The 21,754-nt window shown below is 43.0% G+C and overlaps 1 protein-coding gene across 4 annotated transcripts in view; it reads right to left on the bottom strand.

Annotated features, from left to right (window-relative positions):
* Nucleotides 1-21,754, bottom strand: part of relch (RAB11 binding and LisH domain, coiled-coil and HEAT repeat containing) — a 138,004-nt gene that overhangs the window by 56,181 nt on the left and 60,069 nt on the right. For 3 of the 4 annotated variants that reach the window (XM_055658459.1, XM_055658434.1, XM_055658443.1), the window contains exon 10: nucleotides 17,500-17,595. In XM_055658459.1, coding sequence (XP_055514434.1) covers nucleotides 17,500-17,595 — 96 coding nt within the window. Of the gene's footprint in view, nucleotides 1-8,852; nucleotides 8,872-17,499; nucleotides 17,596-21,754 lie in introns of those variants that run through there. The other variant, XM_055658451.1, reaches the window with a different exon arrangement.

The raw sequence follows: 21,754 nt of genomic DNA, 5'->3' as shown, positions 1-21,754 counted from the left end.
GCGGATGAGGGGGCGCAGCTTGGGCTGTGACGTCTCCGCCCACCCCCTGTACAGGAGCTGAGACTGGGAACTGTGGGGTTGTTTGCAGTTGCAGAGGGAGGGGGTAGGGGCGGTACAGTTCCCAGTCTCAGCTCCATTCCAGGGGGGTGACCGGAGACGTCAGGACCAACGGGACACCGACTGCAAGCACGGAGATCCCAGAGACTCACAGCCAGCAGCAACTCTAGCCCAGCCCCGCTCCAACTCCAGAGGAACCCGGGTTGCGGATGAGGGGACGCAGCTCGGGCTGTGGGCGAACTGCCACTTGTTGCTGTAGCGGCCCATCGGGGAGCGGGTTCTTGTTGATCCTGACGTCTCCGGCCACCCCCCTGGACAGGAGCTGAGAGACGTCAGGACCACCAGAAGCCGCTCCCCGATGGGCCGCTACGGCGACAAGTGGCAGTTCGCTCACAGCCCGAGCTGCGCCCCCTCATCGGGACACCGACCCCCAGGCCCACTGCAAGCACGGAGATCCCAGAGACTCACAGCCAGCAGCAACTTTAGCCCAGCCCTGCTCCAACTCCAGAGGAACCCGGGTTGCGGATGAGGGGCCGCAGCTCGGGGTGTGGGCGAACTGCCACTTGTCGCCGTAGCGGCCCATCGGGGAGCGGATTCCTCTGGAGTTGGAGGGACAGGGAGACACAGCGGCTTTTGAGAATGGTGGGCAATCACTTCCAAAGTTCTGCCCACACAGTCAGTACACCTCTCCTACACTTGTCTCCCGCACTAAGATCATCTCGCAGAGAATGATCCCAGCCTAACCCTCCCTATTCTCTCCAATTCTGCAAGAAAAAACTACATTGAAGACTCAAACTCGCGATTGAGTAACTGCCGGGATCGAGGCGCAAACTCGCGACCTTGCGGATATGAGCCGAGCACTCTACCACTACGCTAAAAATCTTCCATTCCAAAAGCCGAAAAATTCTGAATTACGAAAAGTGTCTGGTCCCAAGGCTTTCGGATAAAAGGTTGTGCACCTGTAGTATTCAATCTGTAACATTTCTGAAAAAAAATCAAGGCACACTACCAGTTTCTTCATCCACCTCCCTCTGGATCTTCGGAATTTTTTATCTTCTCTGCCCCCAAAAGATACACCGGATTGTGAAAAGTGTAGCCTTAATTTTCATACAAAATTAGATTCATAAATCCAAACTTGAGTAAATGCTTTTCATTCTTGATTTTCACTCCAGCCTCTTCCGCTATACTTAATAATTTCCTATCACAAGTACTACACTTTCATATGTAGCTGGACATTTGTATCAATCAAACTGATTCTGTGCAAAACATCAAGGTGGGTCAGGATATAGAATGCAGATTCATTACAAAGGCAAATGGCCTAATCAAACCAGGATTTAATTACATTTGAGATTTGACTGACATTGGGTTTCCATTATTTTGTTCATTTGTCATTATAGTCACAAAACAATGATCAATCAAAATCAATTCTCAATCTAAACCAGTGGAAGTTATTTAATATCCTTCAAATGCTGACAACCCTAAGATTGATTTTGTGCCTCTGAGAATGGCTGATGAGGCCAATTCAGAATTCAGATTTTACACTCTTACTGCAGCTCAATGGATTCAGATTCAGCTCCACCGTTCTTTGTTTCTACATTCAGATGTTACTGCAATGTAGGGTGGCACAAGCTACAGAGGTAGAAGCGTGGTTGCCTCATAAACCTAGCAATCCTGATTTCTGCTGCTGTGTTACATATTTTCCCTGTGATAGTCAAGTCAAGTCAATTTTATTTGTCACATACACATACGAGATGTGAAATGAAGGTGGCAATGCTCGTGGGACTTTTGTGCAAAAGACAAACAACCAAACAAACTATAAACACAATCATAACACACATATTCTTTTACATAATAAATAATGGAAGGAAAAATGTTCAGTAGAGTTAGTCCCTGGTGAGATAGGCATTTACAGTCCGAATGGCCTCTGGGAAGAAACTCCTTCTCAACCTCTCCGTTCTCACCGCATGGCAACGGAGGCGTTTGCCTGACCGTAGCAGCTGGAACAGTCCGTTGCAGGGGTGGAAGGGGTCTCTCATGATATTGTTGGCTCTGGAGTTGCACCTTCTGATGTATAGTTCCTGCAGGGGGCGAGAAGTTCCCATAGTGCGTTCGGCCGAACGCACTACTCTCTGCAGAGCCTTCTTGTCCTTGGCAGAGCAATTCCCAAACCCGATGGTAATGTTCCCGGACAAGATGCTTTCCACCGCCACTGCGTAGAAGCACTGGAGGATCCTCGGAGACACTCTGAATTTCCTCAATTGCCTGAGGTGGTAAAGGCGCTGCCTTGCCTTACTCACGAGTGCTGAGGCGTGTGATGCCCATGTCATATCCTCGGAGATGTGGACTCCCAGATATTTAAAACAGTTCACCCTATCCACAGGATCCCCATTTATCCTCAATGGAGTGTACGTCCTCGGATGATGTGCCCTCCTAAAGTCCATGATCAGCACCTTTTTTTTGATGTTCAAGAGGAGGCTGTTATCCTGACACCAGAGTGCTAGATCAGCCACCTCCTCCCGGTAGGCCTTCTCGTCGTTGTCTGAGATCAGGCCCACCACCACAGTGTCATCAGCAAACTTAATTATTGACTTGGAGCTGAACCTAGCCACACAGTCATGTGTGTACAGGGAGTACAATAGGGGGCTGAGGACGCAACCCTGGGGCGATCCTGTGCTCAGGGCGAGGGACTTCGATGTATTCCCTCCCATCTTGACTACCTGGGGCCTGGCGGTGAGAAAGTCCAGGACCCAGGCACACAGGGAGGTGTTGAGCCCCAATTCCATTAGCTTCCCAGCCAGTCTGGTGGGGACTATCGTGTTGAAGGCTGAACTGTAGTCTATGAACAGCATCCTCATGTAGCCCCCCTTCTGGCTGTCCAGATGAGAGAGAGCGGCGTGCAAGACCTGGGAGACCGCATCGTCCGTGGATCTGTTCGGACGATATGCGAACTGCAACGGGTCCATGTTCCGAGGGAGGAAGGCGCAGATGTGTTTCTTCACCAGTCTCTCAAAGCATTTCATGACTACCGAGGTAAGGCCACCGGACGGTAGTCATTCAGACGGGCTGGGGAGGCATTTTTGGTACCGGTACAATGATGGATTTTTTGAAGCAGGCAGGGACCACGGACTTGTCCAGGGAGAGGTTGAATAATGTAGTGAGCACTGGAGCTAGCTGCGTAGCACAGGACTTGAGTACTCGCCCCGAGATGCCATCGGGGCCTGTAGCTTTTCTCGTGTTCACCCGTGTCAGAGCCCTCTTCACGTCGTGCTCGAACAGCGAGAATGTGTGCACATTCCTCCCTTCAGCTTCGGTAGCCAGCCCGCTGGCGGTATTGTCGATAGTCGGCAGACCTGGAGTGGTGTTGCCCCTCTCAAAACGAGCGTAAAAGGAGTTCAGGTCATCAGCTAGGGAGGTGCCGGCACTTGCGGATGAGGGAGGGGTGTTCCGGTAGTTGGTTACTATCCGTAACCCCTGCCACAGGCATCTGGTGTCCTGCTGCTCCATCTGTAACTCCATCTTGTCTCTGTACCTTCTCTTTGCGTCCTTCACCGCCCTTCGCAGTCGGTAGGACTCTGCCTTGTAGACGTCCATGTTTCCTGATGCCAGGCCCGAGTTGTAGGCAGCGGTGCGAGCATTCAGGGCCACACGAACAGACCTGTCTACCCAGGGTTTTTGGTTCGGAAAGGTGCTTACCCTTACCGTGGGGACAATGTTGTTGGTTACTGTTGCGATGAAGTCCGTGACTGCTTCCGCGAACTCACTGACATCACTGGAACTTGCTTCGAACATATTCCAGTCGACATCACTCAGTGCATCTAGCAGCATGGCCTCTGACTGGTCGGACCACCGCTTTACGTCCCTCGTCTCTACTGCTTCCCGAACTATCCTCTGTTTATACTCCAGCAACAGGAAAATGGCAGCGTGGTCAGATTTTCCTAGGGGAGGGAGTGAAACGGCCTTGTAGCCTTTCCTGAACGGTGTGTAGCAGTGGTCCAAAGTTCTGGGTTTCCTCTAGTTGGGTTTCCAGCCTGGGTTTCCTCTAGTTCAGTGGTTCCCAACCTTTTTTTGGCCATGCCCCACCTAATCACCACTAAAATCCTGATGCCCCCCCCCGTGTGGTGATATATAATTCTTATCATTTAAAAAGTGAATTCCGTTTCAGCTGAAGAAGCTTAAAACGCCAATACCTTGGTTGTAATAACTACACAATAAAGACCTTTACTCAAAATAACATCTGAAACATAAACTACATATGTTTACCTGATGGAAAATCCTAAAAAAATAAAAATCGAAAATTTGGACCCAGACCTCCTCAGTCGCGCTCAATTGCCCCCCAATAAAAATCAAATTGCCCCCCTGTGGGGCCTACGCCCCACGTTGGGAACCACTGCTCTAGTTGCTCCCATCCCACACCCCCCCCCCATCCCAAAAATCTACGAATTTATTGTTTATTTAAACATTGCAAATTGTCTCTTGTGCAGGTGAGTGGTAGAATTAGTGGTGGGGGATATGGTAGGAAAAAACTAAATGGGATTCCTTAATTGCATAATTGATAATTAGCATTTGTGATATAATCTGTATTAAAGGATAAATGTCCCCCATTTGTTTTTCACTACCCATGTGTTTGTGGTGTTAAATGCATGTGCAAATCTTTACCAAAAACATTAGTTTTGGTGCCATCTGGTGGCAAACATCAAAGCCACAAAAAGTACTAACATTTAAAAAAATGTGAATTGAAAGAGTGGTGGTTTTGTGATAGGAATAACATTGAATAGTTTAGAAAATCTAAAAACCACTAAAATTCCAAACATGCAGGTTTAGTTTTACTGTATTAAAATGTGTTTTTGAATTAAAGTTTCTCTTGTTCACACTTGGTACAATGCACGTTCCCCTCCATGAACTCCTAATATTATAGTAATAAACTTAATTCCGCAATACTAAAGTGTCCTGAAATCACTAATTGTTGGCATGTGCATACCTCCCTCTCCAAACAGGAACAAAACACCCAAATGGAACCAATGTTCAACACTGAATGATTCTAGGAAATGTCTCTGTGTGTGCTCATGGACATGTGTGCACATGACCGTGCTGTGAATGGAGAGTGCCTTTTCTGACGTTCATGATTGTATCAGTCAATTCATGTGTTAACTGATAAAAGTTAGTCCCTGTTCATAACCAATGTGTAATTAAGTATGATTCAAATTATCCAATAATGTTACACCAAGCATTCGTCAACAAGTAGTTGCCTAATTTTTTTTTAATGTACTTGGAGAATTAGTTTCAATCCATGTCAGACAAGATATTTCACAAAGGGTGTACGACTCAGGCTGCCGCTGAAAATTCCACCATTGTGTATTGTGATCTCAATTAATGCACACAGATAATTTACTGCAGCAAGTCTACTACAGGTTGAACAACTATTTTCCGGCAACAGATGGTCAGCACGCCCCTATAATCTGCACAAAATTATGAGAGCTCAGTTGAAATTCAGAGCTGCCACAGATTACTTGGTAAACTGAAATGCGAATGAAATTACCTGCCAACCCATCCTGGGTTCCCACCTGCTACCCGCTCGTTTACGGCTCTGGCTTCCGACCCCACTTCCGACTAGCAAGGTGCACCAGCGAGCCCCTCTCACTGCTGCTGTGTTTTGGCGATGGCTTTATCCGCTGCCCCGCTCAACCACCACCACCTGTTTCTTCTGTCACCTTCTTCCCCCCCACCTCCGCCGCTCCACCTTCTCCCCCCGGAGAGAATGACATATTCCCCTTGGCAGCGACATCAGATGAGGAGGAGGGAGACGCAAGGAAACACCTTCAGTGGCGCTGCAGTTCTGCCACTGGTCGTGTGCGCCACTTTGGCGCCTTTGAGAGGGGGGTGGGCGGGATTAAAATCCAGTTTTCTACTGCCTGTCGGAGGTGGATTTCCTCGGGCTGCTAGCTGCTGAAGAAAAATCGATCGGACTTTCGTTCCCGTTTTTTTTTAAATCGCGAGACAATTTAATAATTAGATTAAAATAAAAAACAACTTTTAACGTCCTCAACCCCTACACTGTGACGGATCGCAAGAATGGAACAAAACAAAGGGTAAATCGTGTATTTTACACATAATCTTGCTTCTTGGGATGGCTTTAATCTAATTTTACGTTGCAAAAATGTGATTTGGGCCCCATACGAACCGGACGTGTTTTTCCTGCCAATGGAGTTCAAATTCACTGCAAATGCAATGTTCCAATCGATCACGTTCCAGAAAAACCCCACTCGCAAGATGATTTAAATGGTCTTTTTTTTGGACAATCATGTCACAAGGGCATCTAAATCGTCTATATTTTGTGTTATTGTCTATCCATAGTCAATATTTTTACACTAAATATCAGTTTTAGTCCCATGTATTGTGCAAAAAAAGAATAATTTGTTTGGATGTTTCTAGATTAAATTATGGGAATTAAACATTAAATTCTTTCCATCTGGTATATAAATTCATGTCAGTGAGATTTAAAAATCATGTTATACCTGTATTGTTAATTCTTGTGTGAATGGGATTAGTTTGTTATTTGGATACTTAGGCTATTAAAAAAATATATCCTTTTCTTAAGAAATGGAATCTACAAGACATTCTTAGTGGGCAGAAAGGCATGTCATGCGTGGTTTGAAGAGCAAAAACTTGCAGTTTACAATGCCAAAATAGAAAAGTTGAGGAAAAACAATGTGTACAGAGTTGCTTATTGGTTACAATCTGAGGATTGTACCAGTTAGCAACTGATCTTCTCCATAAAGACTTGGTCTATTGGTAGAAATTGTAATTAATTTACCTATCTGTTACGGACTTACAGTATATAATACAATTATATTAAAGTTCTGATCATGAGAATATCACATTTTTGAATTTTCAAGGTAGTCTGGGTGTTTATTACTATTCCCGTCACAACAATCAATGTTGGAATTAACTACAATTAGGTAATTAACAAATTATATGTTTTAATTTCAGCTCATCCAAGTAAGATGTTTTATATTTGATTCAGAATGCTTCAATCTATAATAACTGAAAATTTCATTCAGTTCTCTTAATTTTTAAGAAAGTTATGGGCTTTTGGCTGTCCACGATCACAGCTTTTGTGTTAAGTCAATGGAAAATCGGGAACAAGATGCTAATTTCCGAGTATGAAAATGGCCACAACTTTTTTAATACTGAAGATATGAAAATGAATTAGGTGTCAAATTAAACTTATTTTTATGCTTTATCTGGTGGGATAAATTGCAGATTTGATTTTTAAAATCTCAAAATTTTGTAACGTTGCTAGTAATAGCACCTAGTTTTAAAGTGAAACGACACAAAGTGCTGGAATAACGCAGCTGACTGAATCAGTCCGAGTAAGGGTCCTAATGTCACCCATCCATGTTCTCCAGAGATCCTGAGCCCCTGACTTACTCCAGCACTGTGCCCTTTTCTCTATTAACCATCATCTGCAGTCATCGGCCATAATGGACACCCTCCCTCCTCTACGGTCTGTTATAATGAGGGTTTACTCCAGCAGGCATTACAAGACCTTCTACGCCCGAACCTCCAGACTCAGGAACAGCTTCATCCCCAGAGCTATAGCGGCTCTGAACCGGCCTTACTGAGTGCTCCCCCAACCCCCATGGACTGTCTCCCTCGGATGGTCACGTCGCACAAACACATCCGCACTTTAGTCTGTTTGAACTGTTTTGACTATTTTACTGTTGTAATGTTCTTTTTACAACCCATGTTCTCGGGGTATCTAAATCAAAATTTTATTAGTTATTTAAGTTATGACATCGGATGGAAGCTGCATACCAAATCTCATGGCGCTTATGTGCAATGACAATAAAATGTATTATTATTATTATTACTACTGTAATTAGGAAAGGTTACTGTGGTGCTCCCACCCCTCTATTGCTGCTGGTGGAGTATGTTGCCGATTCCAGGGGAGGAGGTTGTGGTGGTGGCGGTGGGGGAGGGGAAAAAAGGCCGACTGGACAGAAGACAGGAGAAGCCAGTGGTGGAGGTTGAGCGGGGAGCGGATAAAGCCACTGCCAATAGCAAAAAACAGTAACAGGTGAGAGGTGCTCGATGGTGCACCTTGTAAGTCGTGAGTGGGTCGGAAGCCAGGGCTTTAAATGGCCAGGGAGACAGTGGAAGCCGGAGCTGGGGCAGCAGGTCATTCCATTCACATTTTATATTTGTTTTGTTTTCTGCTACTCTATGGTGTTTTAGAGATAGGGGAGGGATGTCATTAGTGGAACAGGGGTGTATCGGCACTTCATTATCACCTGACCTCCGTTGGTCCGGAAAAACGGATAATCCAGAAAGGATAATCTGGAAAATTGGTGTTCAACCTGTAATACTGTCTAGTCTCCCTTGCACACAAAGCTAATATAGTTTCATGATCAGGTTCAGATCATGGTCACTGGTTGAATGGCTATGGTTGCATTTCTTGAATTTTGTTTGCTTCTTTTCAAAAACTGTGCAACAGGATGCACTATTTTTTTCTTTGAAACTGGAAGATATAGCAAATCACAGTACAGCAAGAGCATTTCAGCAAAAGTGGATATTACATGTGGAGTGTTATAAACATTTAATAGTTGCAGATATGCCAATCCAATTATAGTAACTTACATTTGTTTGGTGGAGTAACTTACAGGGCATTTCAGTGACATTGGTCATACTTTGCAACTGCAGTCCCATTGAGACATATACATTTACAGCTAACATTTCAGTTGATGCATGACATTTCTGCATGCTTAAGCTTTCAGTTCCTCTATTCCAAGTCTTACCATTTGGTGCATTTCATCTTCATATTCCTCCCCACAAAGTAAATCATCTCATTCCTCCACATTATACCAACTGAATGTTGGCAGCAATTGAAGGCAGCATCTGTGGAGGGAGAAACATAGTTAAAGTTTCAGGTCAATATGAAACCTTAACCGTTTCTTCACAGATGCTGCCAATCCTGCTGAGTAATTCCAGCATTTTCTGTTTTATGTCATATTTCTAGCAGCTTTGCACTTTGATCTTAAAGTATGGGAGTTAATGTTATGAATCCACATAATCTATTGATAGTCTTTGTTCAGTTTAGCCACAATCCTTACTTGACAGTTGCCTGCAAATTAATTTCAGCCCTACAACACAAATTATTCACCTGTATTAAAAGCGGTTACCTCTATTGTTTTCTGTCTTTCAATCACCTTCCTACCAAGAATCACACATGCTCATTCACATTACAGTTATTAACAAGCTTATTGTGGAGGGAAAAATTAAAAATACCTGTTAAAGGTGTACATACACTTCTAATGCATTTCCTTTATTAATATTTTTTTTTTCAAGAAAGCTATTCAAATTGTCAGACAAGTATGTGGATTTTTGGTCACCTTTTGTTTCCTTTCTCTCTTGGCATGACATTCAACATCATAAAACCCTGCACAACAATTTCCAGATTCAAGGATGATATCAAGACTATGGCAGGACCCCCTGCAATTTCATTTTTTTGTATTTTCAGCAATCTGGAATGATGTCAAATGTATTGCATTTGCCAGTTCCTTTGACTTACATACAGTGCCCCCCCCCCCCCCATAATGTTTGGGACACAGACCCATCATTTATCAAACATTATGGTACCCTGAAATGTGGGGACTATTTATAAACACTGCTGTAATTTCTACATGGTGAAACCAAAATGTATAAAAATACCCTTTAATAAAATCTGACAATGTGTACATTAACCACGTGTGACTTTTTCTATAACAAATCTCAAATCTCTTGGAGGCAAATAACTAAATGACAGGTCTTTGTCCCAAACATTATGGAGGGCAGTGCACATATTATCATTTTTGTTTCCTTTAGTTATCACATTTAATTGCTTTAAATACACATAATGTTTCAATCTCACTGTGAAATAGTTTGGTTAGTATTGGAGGGGATCCAAAATCCTGGCAGATAGGTTTGTTGGTCTACACTGGTGGGTATAAACTAGATTGACAGGGGGGGTGGAATCCTATGCAGAAACAAGGCAGATGAAAGTCTGCATGGCAAAAATGATGGTGAGGAAAGAAAGTCAGGTGGACAGATAAAGCTGGGAGCAAGGAAAAAATTGAACTCGTATTAATGCGAAGATCTGACAGGCAAGGCAGATAAACTCAGGGTGTGCAAAGGTATGTGCGACTGGGACGTTGCAATCATTACAGAAACCTGGTTAAATGAGGGGCAGGACTGGCAGCCTAATGTTCCAGAGTTCAGATGCTTCAGGAGAGATAGAGGTGGGGGTAAAAGGTCATAAGGAATAGGAGTAGAATTTGGCCATTCGGCTCATCAAGGCTACTCCGCCATTCACTCACGGCTGATCAAGAAGCTATCTATCTCTACCGTAAAAATATCCACTGACTTGGCCTCCACAGCCTTCTGTGGTAAAGTGGATGGTTTGCTTTATTGATTAAGGAATATTTCATGGCAGTGGTCAGAGATGTCATTACTGATGCTTCAGCCAACGAGGTTACATGGGTGGACCCGAGAAATAAGAAAGGGATGATCTCTGGTGGGAGTGTACTGGAGTCCTCCAAATAGTCAACAGGAATTTGAACAGTAAATATGCCTGGAGATTGCAGGCAGCTGCAGGAATAATAAAGTTGTTGTAGGAGGGGAGTTTAACTTTCCCATTATTGACTGGGAATGTCATAGTGCAAATGGTTTAAAGACGGCAGAATTTGTCAAATGTGTTCAGGAAAGATTCCTCAAGCAATATGTGGTGGGCCCTACAAGGGGGCGGGCAGCACTAGAACTAGGAAATTGGGAGGGCTAAGTGGTTGACGTGTCCGTGTGTGGGGCTGTCGGGACCAGCAACCACTGTTCACTTAGGTTTAAGATAGTTAAGGGTAGAGACAGGACAGGCCCACGAGTTAAAATTCTAAATTGGGGCAAGGCCATCTTTGAAGGTACAAGACAGGAACTCGCTCAAGTTAATTGGAGCAGGTTGTTTGAAGGAAAAGGAATGTCTGGAAAGTAGGATGTTTTTAAAAAGTAGCTGAACAGCCAAGGACTTGCACTTTCCTGTTAGAGTGAAGGGCTAAGCAAGAGGGCGAAGGGAAGCTTTGATGAGGGGAGAAGTTGAGGCTCAAGTCAAGAATAAGGAGGCATGGGGCAGGTGTAGGCAGCTGGGATCAATAGTCAGTACGGTTTCATCCCACCAGGATGAAAGAATTTCTAATGGATGGAGGGCAGTCAGTATTATTGTCATGGAGGTGCTGAAGGTCCTTGTGCGTATAGAGATCGACAAATCTCCCACGCCCGATCAGATATTTCCGATGACACTGTGGGAAGCTAAAGAGGAAACTGCAGGTGCCCCGACTGATATTTATGCGTCATCATTAAATACAGTCACGGTGCAGGAACACTTGAGTGTGGCAAATGTTGTGCCTCTATTCAAGAAGGGCTGCAGGAGAGAGCCTGGGAACTACAGGCCAATGAGTCCAACATTTGTGGTTAGTAAGTACTCAAGAGTATTCTGAAGGGTAAGATAACCATGCATTTAGATGGACACGGGATGATTGAGGGATAGTCAGTACGGTTTTGTACGTGGGATATCATGTCTCGTGAATCTGATTTCGAGTTTTTGAAAATTTGACCAAAAAGGTTGTTAAGGGCAGAGTTGCAGACGTTGTATAAATATGGATTTCAGCAAGGCATTTGACAAGGTTCTGCATGGTAGGCTGCTCCAGAAAGTTGGATTGCATGGGATCCAAGGAGAGCTAGATAACTATATAGAAAATAGGCCCAAAATGCTGGAGTAACTCAGCGGGACAGGCAGCATCTCTGATGGGTCTCCTTCTCTCCAGAGATGCGGCCTGTCCCGCTGAGTTAATCTAGCAATTTGTGTCTTCGGTTTAAACCAGCAACTGCAGTTCCTTCCTACACAACTATATCGAAAATTGGCTTCATGGAAGGAAGCAGAGGTTGATGGTGGACGGATGTTTTTCAGACTGGAGGCCTGTGACTAGTGGTGTGACTCAGGGCTCAGTGCTGGGCCCATTGCTGTTTGTAATTTATATCGAAGATTTGAATGATAAGGTACAAAGGATGATTAATAAGTTTGCAGATGACACCAAAGAGGGTGCTACAGTGAAGGAGGTTGCCAAATATTGCAGCAGGATCTTGATCGGGGGGCAGGTGGGCTCAGGAAAGCTTCATAAGTTCATATTTCATAGGAGGAGCAGGACATTCGGCCCCACGAGTCTACTCTGCCATTCAATCATGGCTGATCTGTCATTCCCTGTCAAACACATTCTCCTACCTTCTCCCCATAACCCTCGACACATTGACCAATCAAGTATCTATCAATCTCCAGCTTACAAATTCCCTCCACAGCAGTCTGGTAATGAATTCCACAGGTTCACCATCCTCTGACTATAGAAATTCCTTCCTGTCTCTTTTCTAAAGGCATGTTCTTTTATTCTGAGGTTATGGCCTCTGGTTCTAGTCTCTCCCACTGGTGGAAACATCCTCTCCACATCCACACTATCCAGCTATTTCACTATTCGGTAAATTTCAATGAGGTCCACCATCATCTTTATAAATTCCAGCGAGTATAGGCTAAGTGCCGTCGAATACTCATCATATGTTTAAGGTGAGGGGGGAAGGATTAATTTGAACCCGACGGGCAATTTGCTATTTTTTTTTTACACAAAGGGTGGTAGGTGTAGATGGGGCATGTTGTTTGGCATGGGCAAGTTGGGCCGAAGGGCCTGTTTCCACACTGTATGACTATTAATTTATCATGACAGAGGAAATATACTCACTTGGTAGTTCTGTCCATCGTGTTTGCTTCTTACCAAATCATATAGCACAAAAACACGTCTACTTGCCTGCACCTGGCCCATATCTTTCATGCCCATGCATCCATTGAAGTATCTTTTAATTGTGCCCACCCCTACTACCTCCTCTGGCAGATCATTCCACATATGCAACACACTGGGTATGTAAAATATTGCTTTTCAGGTCACTTCTAAATCCCCCACCCCCACCTTGCGCCTTAAACTGTGCCCTCGAGCATTAGACTCCCAACCCAAGGGGAAAACTATGGATATCTTATCTATGCCACATGATTTTATACATGTCCATAAGGTCACTCTGAGCTTCCTATGCTGCAGGGAGAAAAAACTAAATTGACAATAACCATTGATTCCTCGATCTTTCAAATATTCATTTATCCCCATCTTAAATATATTGAATGATCTGCATCCACTACTCCTTACTGTAGAGAATTCCAGAGATTCCAGACTGCCCTCTGAGAGAAGAAATTTCACTACACCTCAGTTCAATTTCCAACAAATTATTTTCCGGCTCTATTGGGAATTTTCATGTTAGACCAGCACAGCTGTTATGCTCCTTATTTTGTTAAGCATGTAGCATAAACTATTAGTAACTTTACTTTTTCTTTTAATGTAACACTCATCTGGCACTGACAAGTGCAAATGCCATAAAGCAAAAGACCTATTTACAATAGAGACACGCAAATGTTATTCGGTGTTACATCCAAGAATGATTCTGTAATGTTATACGCTAATTTTTCCCTCTTGAAGAGCTGGAGATTTTGTCCTAGATTATATTATGAAAGCTTCATTGAAAGGTACATAACTTTATTTATCAATACAGGGCATAGCTTTATGTACAACTTAGTGTAAAAACAACACGACACTTCCTAGAAGCAATGAACTGACATTTTTAGATGTATGCTGAGCCTGCAGTTTGTGCACAAAGATAAACTAAAGCAATCCCTTGAGAAAAGAACAAGGCTTATTTATCTTAAGAATCCTTAAAATCTCCTTGTCACCCCTCAAACAAGCATAGCACATGTGCAAGCACAATCACGTTATCTAGATATGCTGCCTGACTCACCAAGTTACACAAACACTTGATGTATTTTTCTTAAGTATAGTATCTCACTGAATTATAATTTTGACTGCAGATAGAAGAGACAGTGGAAGTAGCCAATGGTGAAAAGATAAGGGAGCAGAAACTCTGTTTGAGGTTGAGTTATTTAAGTGTGAATTCACCCGTGCAAGGAGTGAATGCATTTCGTTGTCTCTGTACTGTACACTGACAATGACAATTAAAATTGAATCTGAATTTTAGAATCTGAAGATTTAGGCTAGTTAAGAGTGACGAGAGCAAGGTGTGGAATTAGTTTGCATGATAATAGACCTTTCTCACGGGGCGACTTGACGCAAGAGTTAACCAGAGTTTAACATCGTGGGAACCTCGTGCGATAACCATAGGGCATTCGTGGACCACCGTGGCGCTAACGGCAGGTAATCGTGTAACTTGGTGACTCGGGAGAAAATTCAAGCAAGCTTGAATTTCTCCAAGAGTGACTTGTACACTTGTGGTTGAGCATTGCAACATTATATGAACGTAGTGGCCAGTGCGATATCCGTGCGATATCCGTACTGACTCTTGCGGTTACCGTGGGAACTCCTGCGAACGGTGAACCCGGAAGCTGGACAGAGGGGACAGAAGGTGAGTAAAAATTGTCTTCTGTGGGATTGAATTTAAAAAATAAAGATTTGCATCCGCGTATGGACATCAACTTATTCATGAGTTATGTTAAGAAAATAACTATAATCTTTAAAAGGGACTTTACTGAAAGGTCCCGCATTTTTATGGTCCGTGAGAAATTTTTCACATGTACTTCTTTGAGAGATACAGCTCGGAGTCCTCGCCGACTAGCGATCGATGCCTTTCCGAAGCAGGGTCCGGAACGCTACCAATCAATGTTCTCCAGAGACCCGTGCAAGGAGTGAACTGCATATGCTGGTTTAAACCGAAGACAGACACAAAAAGCTGGAGTAACTCAGCGAGTCAAGCAGCATCTCTGGAGAAAAATAGGTGATGTTTCGGGACGAGACACATCTTCAGACTCAATTCCGATTAGGATGTCTGAAGAAGGGTTCCAATTCGAATCGCTACCTATTCTTTTTCTCCAGAGATGCTGTCTGACCCGCTGACTTACTCCAGCTTTTTATGTTTTTCTTCCCAGATCTGACTTGGGTAACTTAGGTAACTTACACCCTCTCTCTCTCCCCCATGGTCAGGATCGAACCCCGGTCTCTGGGGCTGTGAGGCAGCAACTCTACCACTGTGTCGCATGTAGTCAGATTTAATAAATTGCTGGTGTTGCTTCCAAAGGCAGAGGCATTGATAATATTAGATCAGAATTGCATCTTTCCGCTAATAGAGTCAATTATTAGTCAATTAATAATAGAATCAATTATTGTTGGTGACATTTCACCTACGAATATCGGACTATTTTTGCAGAGGTAAGGGCCAATTAGGCATAGCAAAAGGTATGAACACTGTTAAACATTTTTTCCCGACTATTTTGTCAAATGCAAATACAGGGAGAATGATCAAAGTGCTCACATGGCTCACTCTGTTAGAAGCATTCTGAGTTAAAATGTTCCGTGTATTCCTTCTTAAAGTATAAATTTTTGTGTGGCCAGGGGTGCGATTGCAGCTGGGAAAGGGTGGGGGGGGGGGGGGGGGGGGGGTCACGAATAACAGCGTTTCCCTGGCCATATTATGGCCTGCCAACGGGAGTCAGAGACTGACACTGAGATCCATTGTACAGGAAGGAACTGCGAGATCCATTGTACAGGAAGGATGCGGATGCTGGTTTTTACCGAAGATAGACACAAACGCCACCTGTTCATTTTCTCCAGATATGTTGCCTGACCCATTGAGTTACTCCAACATTTTGTGTCTGTGTTCACTATGAACATTGAATTATTTGATTTTAGGTAACTTACACTCTCTCTCTCTCTCCCCCCCCCCCCCCCTGATGGTCGATTAACAAGGCCAAGGTTTGCAACGATGGTTCCCTCTTGGGATCACACTATTCCAAGCCAACAATTGGCCTATCAGGGAACCAAATATAGACATAAAGTGCTGGAGTGACTCAGTGGGTCAGGCAGCATCTCTGGAGGAAAGGGTTAGGCGACATTTCGGGTCGGGACCCCTCTTCAAAATACCCTGCTGAGGTCATCTGTTGTTGGCCCTGATTTGTCCCGGTCTTTTCTTGCTTCCAGTTCCCCCCTACAATCATCCCGAAGAAGGGTCCCGACCAAAAATGGAATCTATTCCTTTTCTCTCCAGGGATGCTGCTTGGCCTGCTGAGTTACTCCAGCATTTTGTGTCTAACTTGCTGATTCAGACAGTTTTTGATTATCAAGGATTCTGCGCTGACTCTTTACAAGTACCACAGATCCCCACCTTTATAAATTTCTATCTGGCAGTGTTTCTGTCTCAGGCATTTCAGCCTTTGTCTGTAGTTACTGTCATCAAATATAGACAAAGGGCTGAAATTCCTGAGACAGAAAACACTGCCAGATAGAAATTTATAAAGGTGGGGATCTGTGGTACTTCTGAAACACACGTTGGAAATTTAAACTTGGGCGCAACTGACATAGTCTAAGTAATGTGGCATCTTCCTGCAGTAAAGTCACGGCATCAGTACAGGCATGTCTCCAAATGAGCCAATTCAACCAAGGGAGGATATTTATAGTGTGTGAAAAAAAAAGTGACATCATTTGTGCCACGTGACACTTCACAGTTCACAATGGTCATTCAAGATTTAACGGGAAAGCTCGGGAGACGGACAAGTCGCTCGCACAAATAACAGAAATGCCGAGTACCATGGGAACTCTTTATCTACCCCCCGTTATATCGTGTGATATCGTGCTAGACCATGACCACTTCACTCTGGTTACATCTTGCGTCAAGTTGCCCCGTGAGAAAGCGCTTTAAGGAGACTACACCAGGAAATGGGAAAAGATAAATATGATTCAAATAACAATTCGAAGGAAATTCAATTCTTGTTATAACAAGCGTTACACCAAAGTGTTATTAACCTATGAGCATTGCTATTTAAATACATTTTTCTTACTTAACACACAGTAGAAATGTAGGTTTGTGCATATTTTACCTTATCTGCATTAGTGTTGTCATACAAAATAATTGAAATGTTAAATGCACTGGGGTAGAATTTCCCTGCAAGTTACAGATGAGAATTTTTAAAACACAAAATTTATTCATTATAAGGCTGAATTAAGAATTTATGCTCGCAATTGCAAACATCACAATATTAATTAATAACATTAAAGAGGTTAGTCTGGTTTTAAGAAAACATAGCAGTAGCAGCAAAAAAAAAACCTTTTGGACACCTTGAGGTCTTATCAACTCACCTGGCAGAGATGTACAACCATTCTCTAGGATCAGAGATGCAAGTACAATGTAAGAATATGGCAAAATATAACTAATGTCTTTTTTTAAACTAAAATAAGTGCTCAACATTTTGAAACTGTTAAACGGAAAAACAAAATTATGCCAAGTATTAAAATTTCACGAATTGCAATGAAGACAAAGACTGCGTCTTACTTCTCGTTTTGCTAGCAGCACATTTGGTACTATGTGTGGAAGACATCGTCCCAACATCAACATCACACACTGTTCACTATCTGCAATTCGTGAAACCTATAGAGACAGAAAATAAATCATTACCGTCCTATTGCATATTTATAAGATTCCCAAAAATACAAACCATCATAAATGGGTAAAAATAATGCATAATAAATCATGTTTTCAGTTCTATCGATCTACTTCCCAATCTTCAATTAACATAACAATAACTTTGTGGTTTTATGTTTCCAATTAAACACCTGTGCTCTTTCAGAACTATGTAGCTAACAAACTCATGCATATAAAGATTGATTTGTTCAATATGCTTCAAGTATCTCCCTTTTCACAATTAGAAAGGTCTGTAAAGGTTGGAAGATGTATTCTTAAGTTTCTTGTATTGCAAACCTTTGTGTCCATAACTAAGGCTTAAACCTATTTCCCCTATTGAGTAATGTTTTGCAGCATTTAAGGAGGAAAGTATTCATACTCAGCGTGAAGCTGAGGCAATTTCCCCTTCTTGGATCATCTGTGGCTTTGCACAAATTCACAGGAATGATGGCTTCATTGACCATTATAATTTGGAAAATAATTGACCTGAAGTTCTAGACATGGGAGTTGTATTGATGAGTCATCCAAGTTCATGTTACTCAAGAGTATTGGAAAATCTTGCAATACGAAAGAACCTGATGCTGGTGTGAAATTCACAACTAGATTGCGAAAGTAAAAAGACCACAATAACTACCAGGTCAGCGAACCTAATGTCCAACATGGAAACTCTTCAGCCTCATTAGCAACATGCTGGCAACCTAATGGCCCTGTCTCACGGTGCGGGTCCACACACGAGTGATCCCGAGTGAAAGAAAAAATCAAACTCGTGGTTTTCTACGAGATTCCAAGTTTATGTTCACAAGTTTAAACGAGTTCCCACGTGTAGTTCTAAGTTTGCCGTTTACTTCTCATTTCTGCGATGTACCAAGTTCCTCTCCCGAGTTACTCTTGAGCCAACAATGATGTGGAAAAATCATTACATGGTAAAAATGATGTAATGCAGTTTTTTTTTTTTTTACTATAAAAAGCCTCCCATGTTTAAATAGGGTTACGGAATCATGGGATATGGGGAGAAAGCAGAAACTGGGCACTGATTTTGGATGATTGGACATGATCATATTGAATGGCAATGCTGGCTCGAAGGGCCGAATGTGATCACTTCCATTATGTAGAGAGTCTCAGAATGTTAATAGAGATTCCATTCCATTTACATTGCGCTTTGTGCAGGGATCAAATCTTAGCCCAAAGTGTACATTAGGCTGCGAGGATTAATTTCAAAACTTCAAATTATTTCAAACAGTGTTTTATCCGAACAACAGATCAGGGCAGATGCCAGCCCCTTTAAACATCAAGGACAGCTCAGTGTTAAGTGGTGCTGGAATTATATATATGAAATTGTCTTGGAAATTTTATTATCGATCCTAAATGCTCTATTTAAATTATAGGTAGTTTAGTTTGTTGAGAAGTGGCGCCGGATTTAACACCTCAGTCTATTAAAATTGAACGAAAACATGCAATATGTTTCCAGACAAATATCCAGTGGTTGAGAATTAAAGAGCAGCCATTTTAAACGGGTGGTTGTAGTCAATAATACGGTAACCGAATGATATTTATTCATTGCTAGAGAGGATGATGTACACATAGTGAGGTTAGTGAGCAGCCTCTAACATTAACCGCTCCTCGTACTGTTCTGTTGTGTAGGAAGGAACTGCAGATGCTGGTTTACCTCGACAATAGACACCAAAAGCTGGAGTAACTCAGAGGGTCAGACAGCATCTCTGGAGAGAAGGAATGGGTGACGTTTCGGATCGCGACTCTCCCGGTTGCTACCTGGACCCTGATCTCCCAGTTGCCAAACACTTCACATTCCCACACTGACCTTTCTGTCCAAGGTCTCCTCCAGTCAGAGTGAGGCTAAATGCAAATTCGAGGAACAGCATTTCATATTTCGCTCGGGCAGCTTACAGCCCAGTGGTATGAATATTGATTTCTCTCACTTCAAGTAACCCTGGCATTCCCTCTCTGTCTATCCCTCCTCCAACCAAGTCGCACCAGCTGCTCGTTTTCACTCAATGAACAGCAAACAATGGTCTGTTTCCTTTATCATTGTTACTTTTTTGCATGCATTGTTCGTTATCTCTCTACAATAAATCATCATCTATATCTTTCGTTTCCTTTACCAGTCTGTCGAAGAGTCTCGACCCGAAACATCACCCATTCCTTCTCTCCAGAGATGCTGCCTGTCCCGCTGAGTTACTCCAGCTTTTTGTGTCTATCATTGCCTTTCTTCAGACTGTTCCATTATATTGACCGAAAACGAATGATGTGACAGTACCGGCGACTTAATGAATGAAATGGAGACACGCGGAATTAAATAGATTTGGAATAACTGGGACGGTGGGGTTTTATCGAAAAGTGACTACATGAAATCGGTGGTAGGAAACGGGCAGGCGAGGTTTCGGGTCAGGTTCCTTCTTCAGACTCCATGACCCGCTGAGTTCTTCCAGCTGTCAAATGGAGACATGGGGGACCACAGATGCTGGTATGTTGAGCGAAATGCAAAGTGTTGGAGCAACTCAATGTGCCGAATGGCTTAATTCTGCTCCCATGACATGATCTCACGAAATTTCGAAGTAAGCCAGCGGGTCAGGCAGCATCTGAGGGAATGGATAGGCAACGTTTCGGATCAGGTCACCTTCTTTTTGAGCTGAATCAACGTCTGTCCATTCCCTCCACTGATGCTGCCTGAATTACTCCAGCGCGGTGCGAGTTCCTCCAATACTTTGTGTGTGTTTTATGATCATGATTCCAGCATCTGCAGTTTCTTGTCTCTACATAAACTAGGCCTCAGCAACACCGAGTGTACTAACTGGGAGATTACGTTGCTGCTGCCAAAACAACAGTTGGCAATGTATGCACGGTATATGTCACATTGCGTGGGAAATGAGGTCTCCAGGGAGACAGACACAAAGTGCTGGAGTAACTACACAAGACAGGCAGCATCTCTGGACATTTATAAAGCATTACATTTTGGAACACAAGGAACTACAGAATCTGGTTTACGAAAAAAAACAAAGTGCTGGAGTAACTCAACGTGTCAGGCAGTATCTGTGGAGAACATGGACAGGTGACGTTTCGGGTGAAAGAAGGGTCTAAAGTTTGAAGGGTCCTGACCCGAAACGTCACCTATCCAAGTTCTCTGGTGATGACTAATCTTCAACATTTCACTTCTGGCACTCAGGCCAAACCCACGGTAGAGTCACGAGTCACCACGGTAAACTCACCGGCTACTACTTTCTTACAACGAGTTTAAAAGTTTAAAATTTTCACTTCAGGAGTAAATTTGACTCGTGGAAATCTTTCATCATGTTGAAAGATTTTCACGAGTTAACAGGTTTCCCATGTACCTTCCGTTAGCGTTACGAGTCGCTAAGTTACGTCCATGAGTTCCGACGTTCCCGCTACATTAATTCTACGTGATTACCACGAGTTTGATTAGTTTTAACTTCGGGATCACTTGTGGGTGGACTCACACCGTGAGACGGGTTGAAGTGCACAGTATCTAATAAAATAGATTACACCGGCAATAGAAATCTGAACACTGATTTGTGTTAAGTATAACTCACTATAAAACCTGCTTAAAAAAACCTAACAATGTCTGAAAAACAGAGGAAACCAAACATGTGGAAGCACATAATGCATGCCCACATGTACTGTGATGGAGTGAAATAAGGATATACTGTACAACGGATGCAGCCCTTTGGACCATCAAGTCCATCAGAATCATGATACACCCATTATGTTAATCTAATTTTTATTCCCCCAACATTATCAACTAACCTTCCCTCCCAACAATTTTTGTTTAAATCATGCACTGCATACCAGGAGCAAGTTAGTGGCCAATTAACCCAACAACTCACATGTCTATGGATTGTTAGAGGCAATCAAAATACCTGGAGGAAATTAATATGGTAACAGGGACAACATGCAAACTCCACACAGACTGCAACCGAAGTCAGGATTGAATCCATGTATTTGGTGCTGTGAGGCAGTGGCTCCATTAATTGCACCGTTGTTACTTCCAATTGATACTTTACAATGAAGCAATGGTTTATTTTTGGTGTTTGCCTTCAATAGTGTCCACCTTCATAGGCCACATGGCCCAATTTGTATAACATTATCTGCA

This window comes from Leucoraja erinacea, chromosome 2 (genome assembly GCF_028641065.1).
Source record: "Leucoraja erinacea ecotype New England chromosome 2, Leri_hhj_1, whole genome shotgun sequence".
Classification (NCBI taxonomy): Eukaryota; Metazoa; Chordata; class Chondrichthyes; order Rajiformes; family Rajidae; genus Leucoraja; species Leucoraja erinaceus.
Note: the sequence above shows the minus strand (reverse complement) of the source record. Positions and strands in the feature narration are given on the sequence as shown.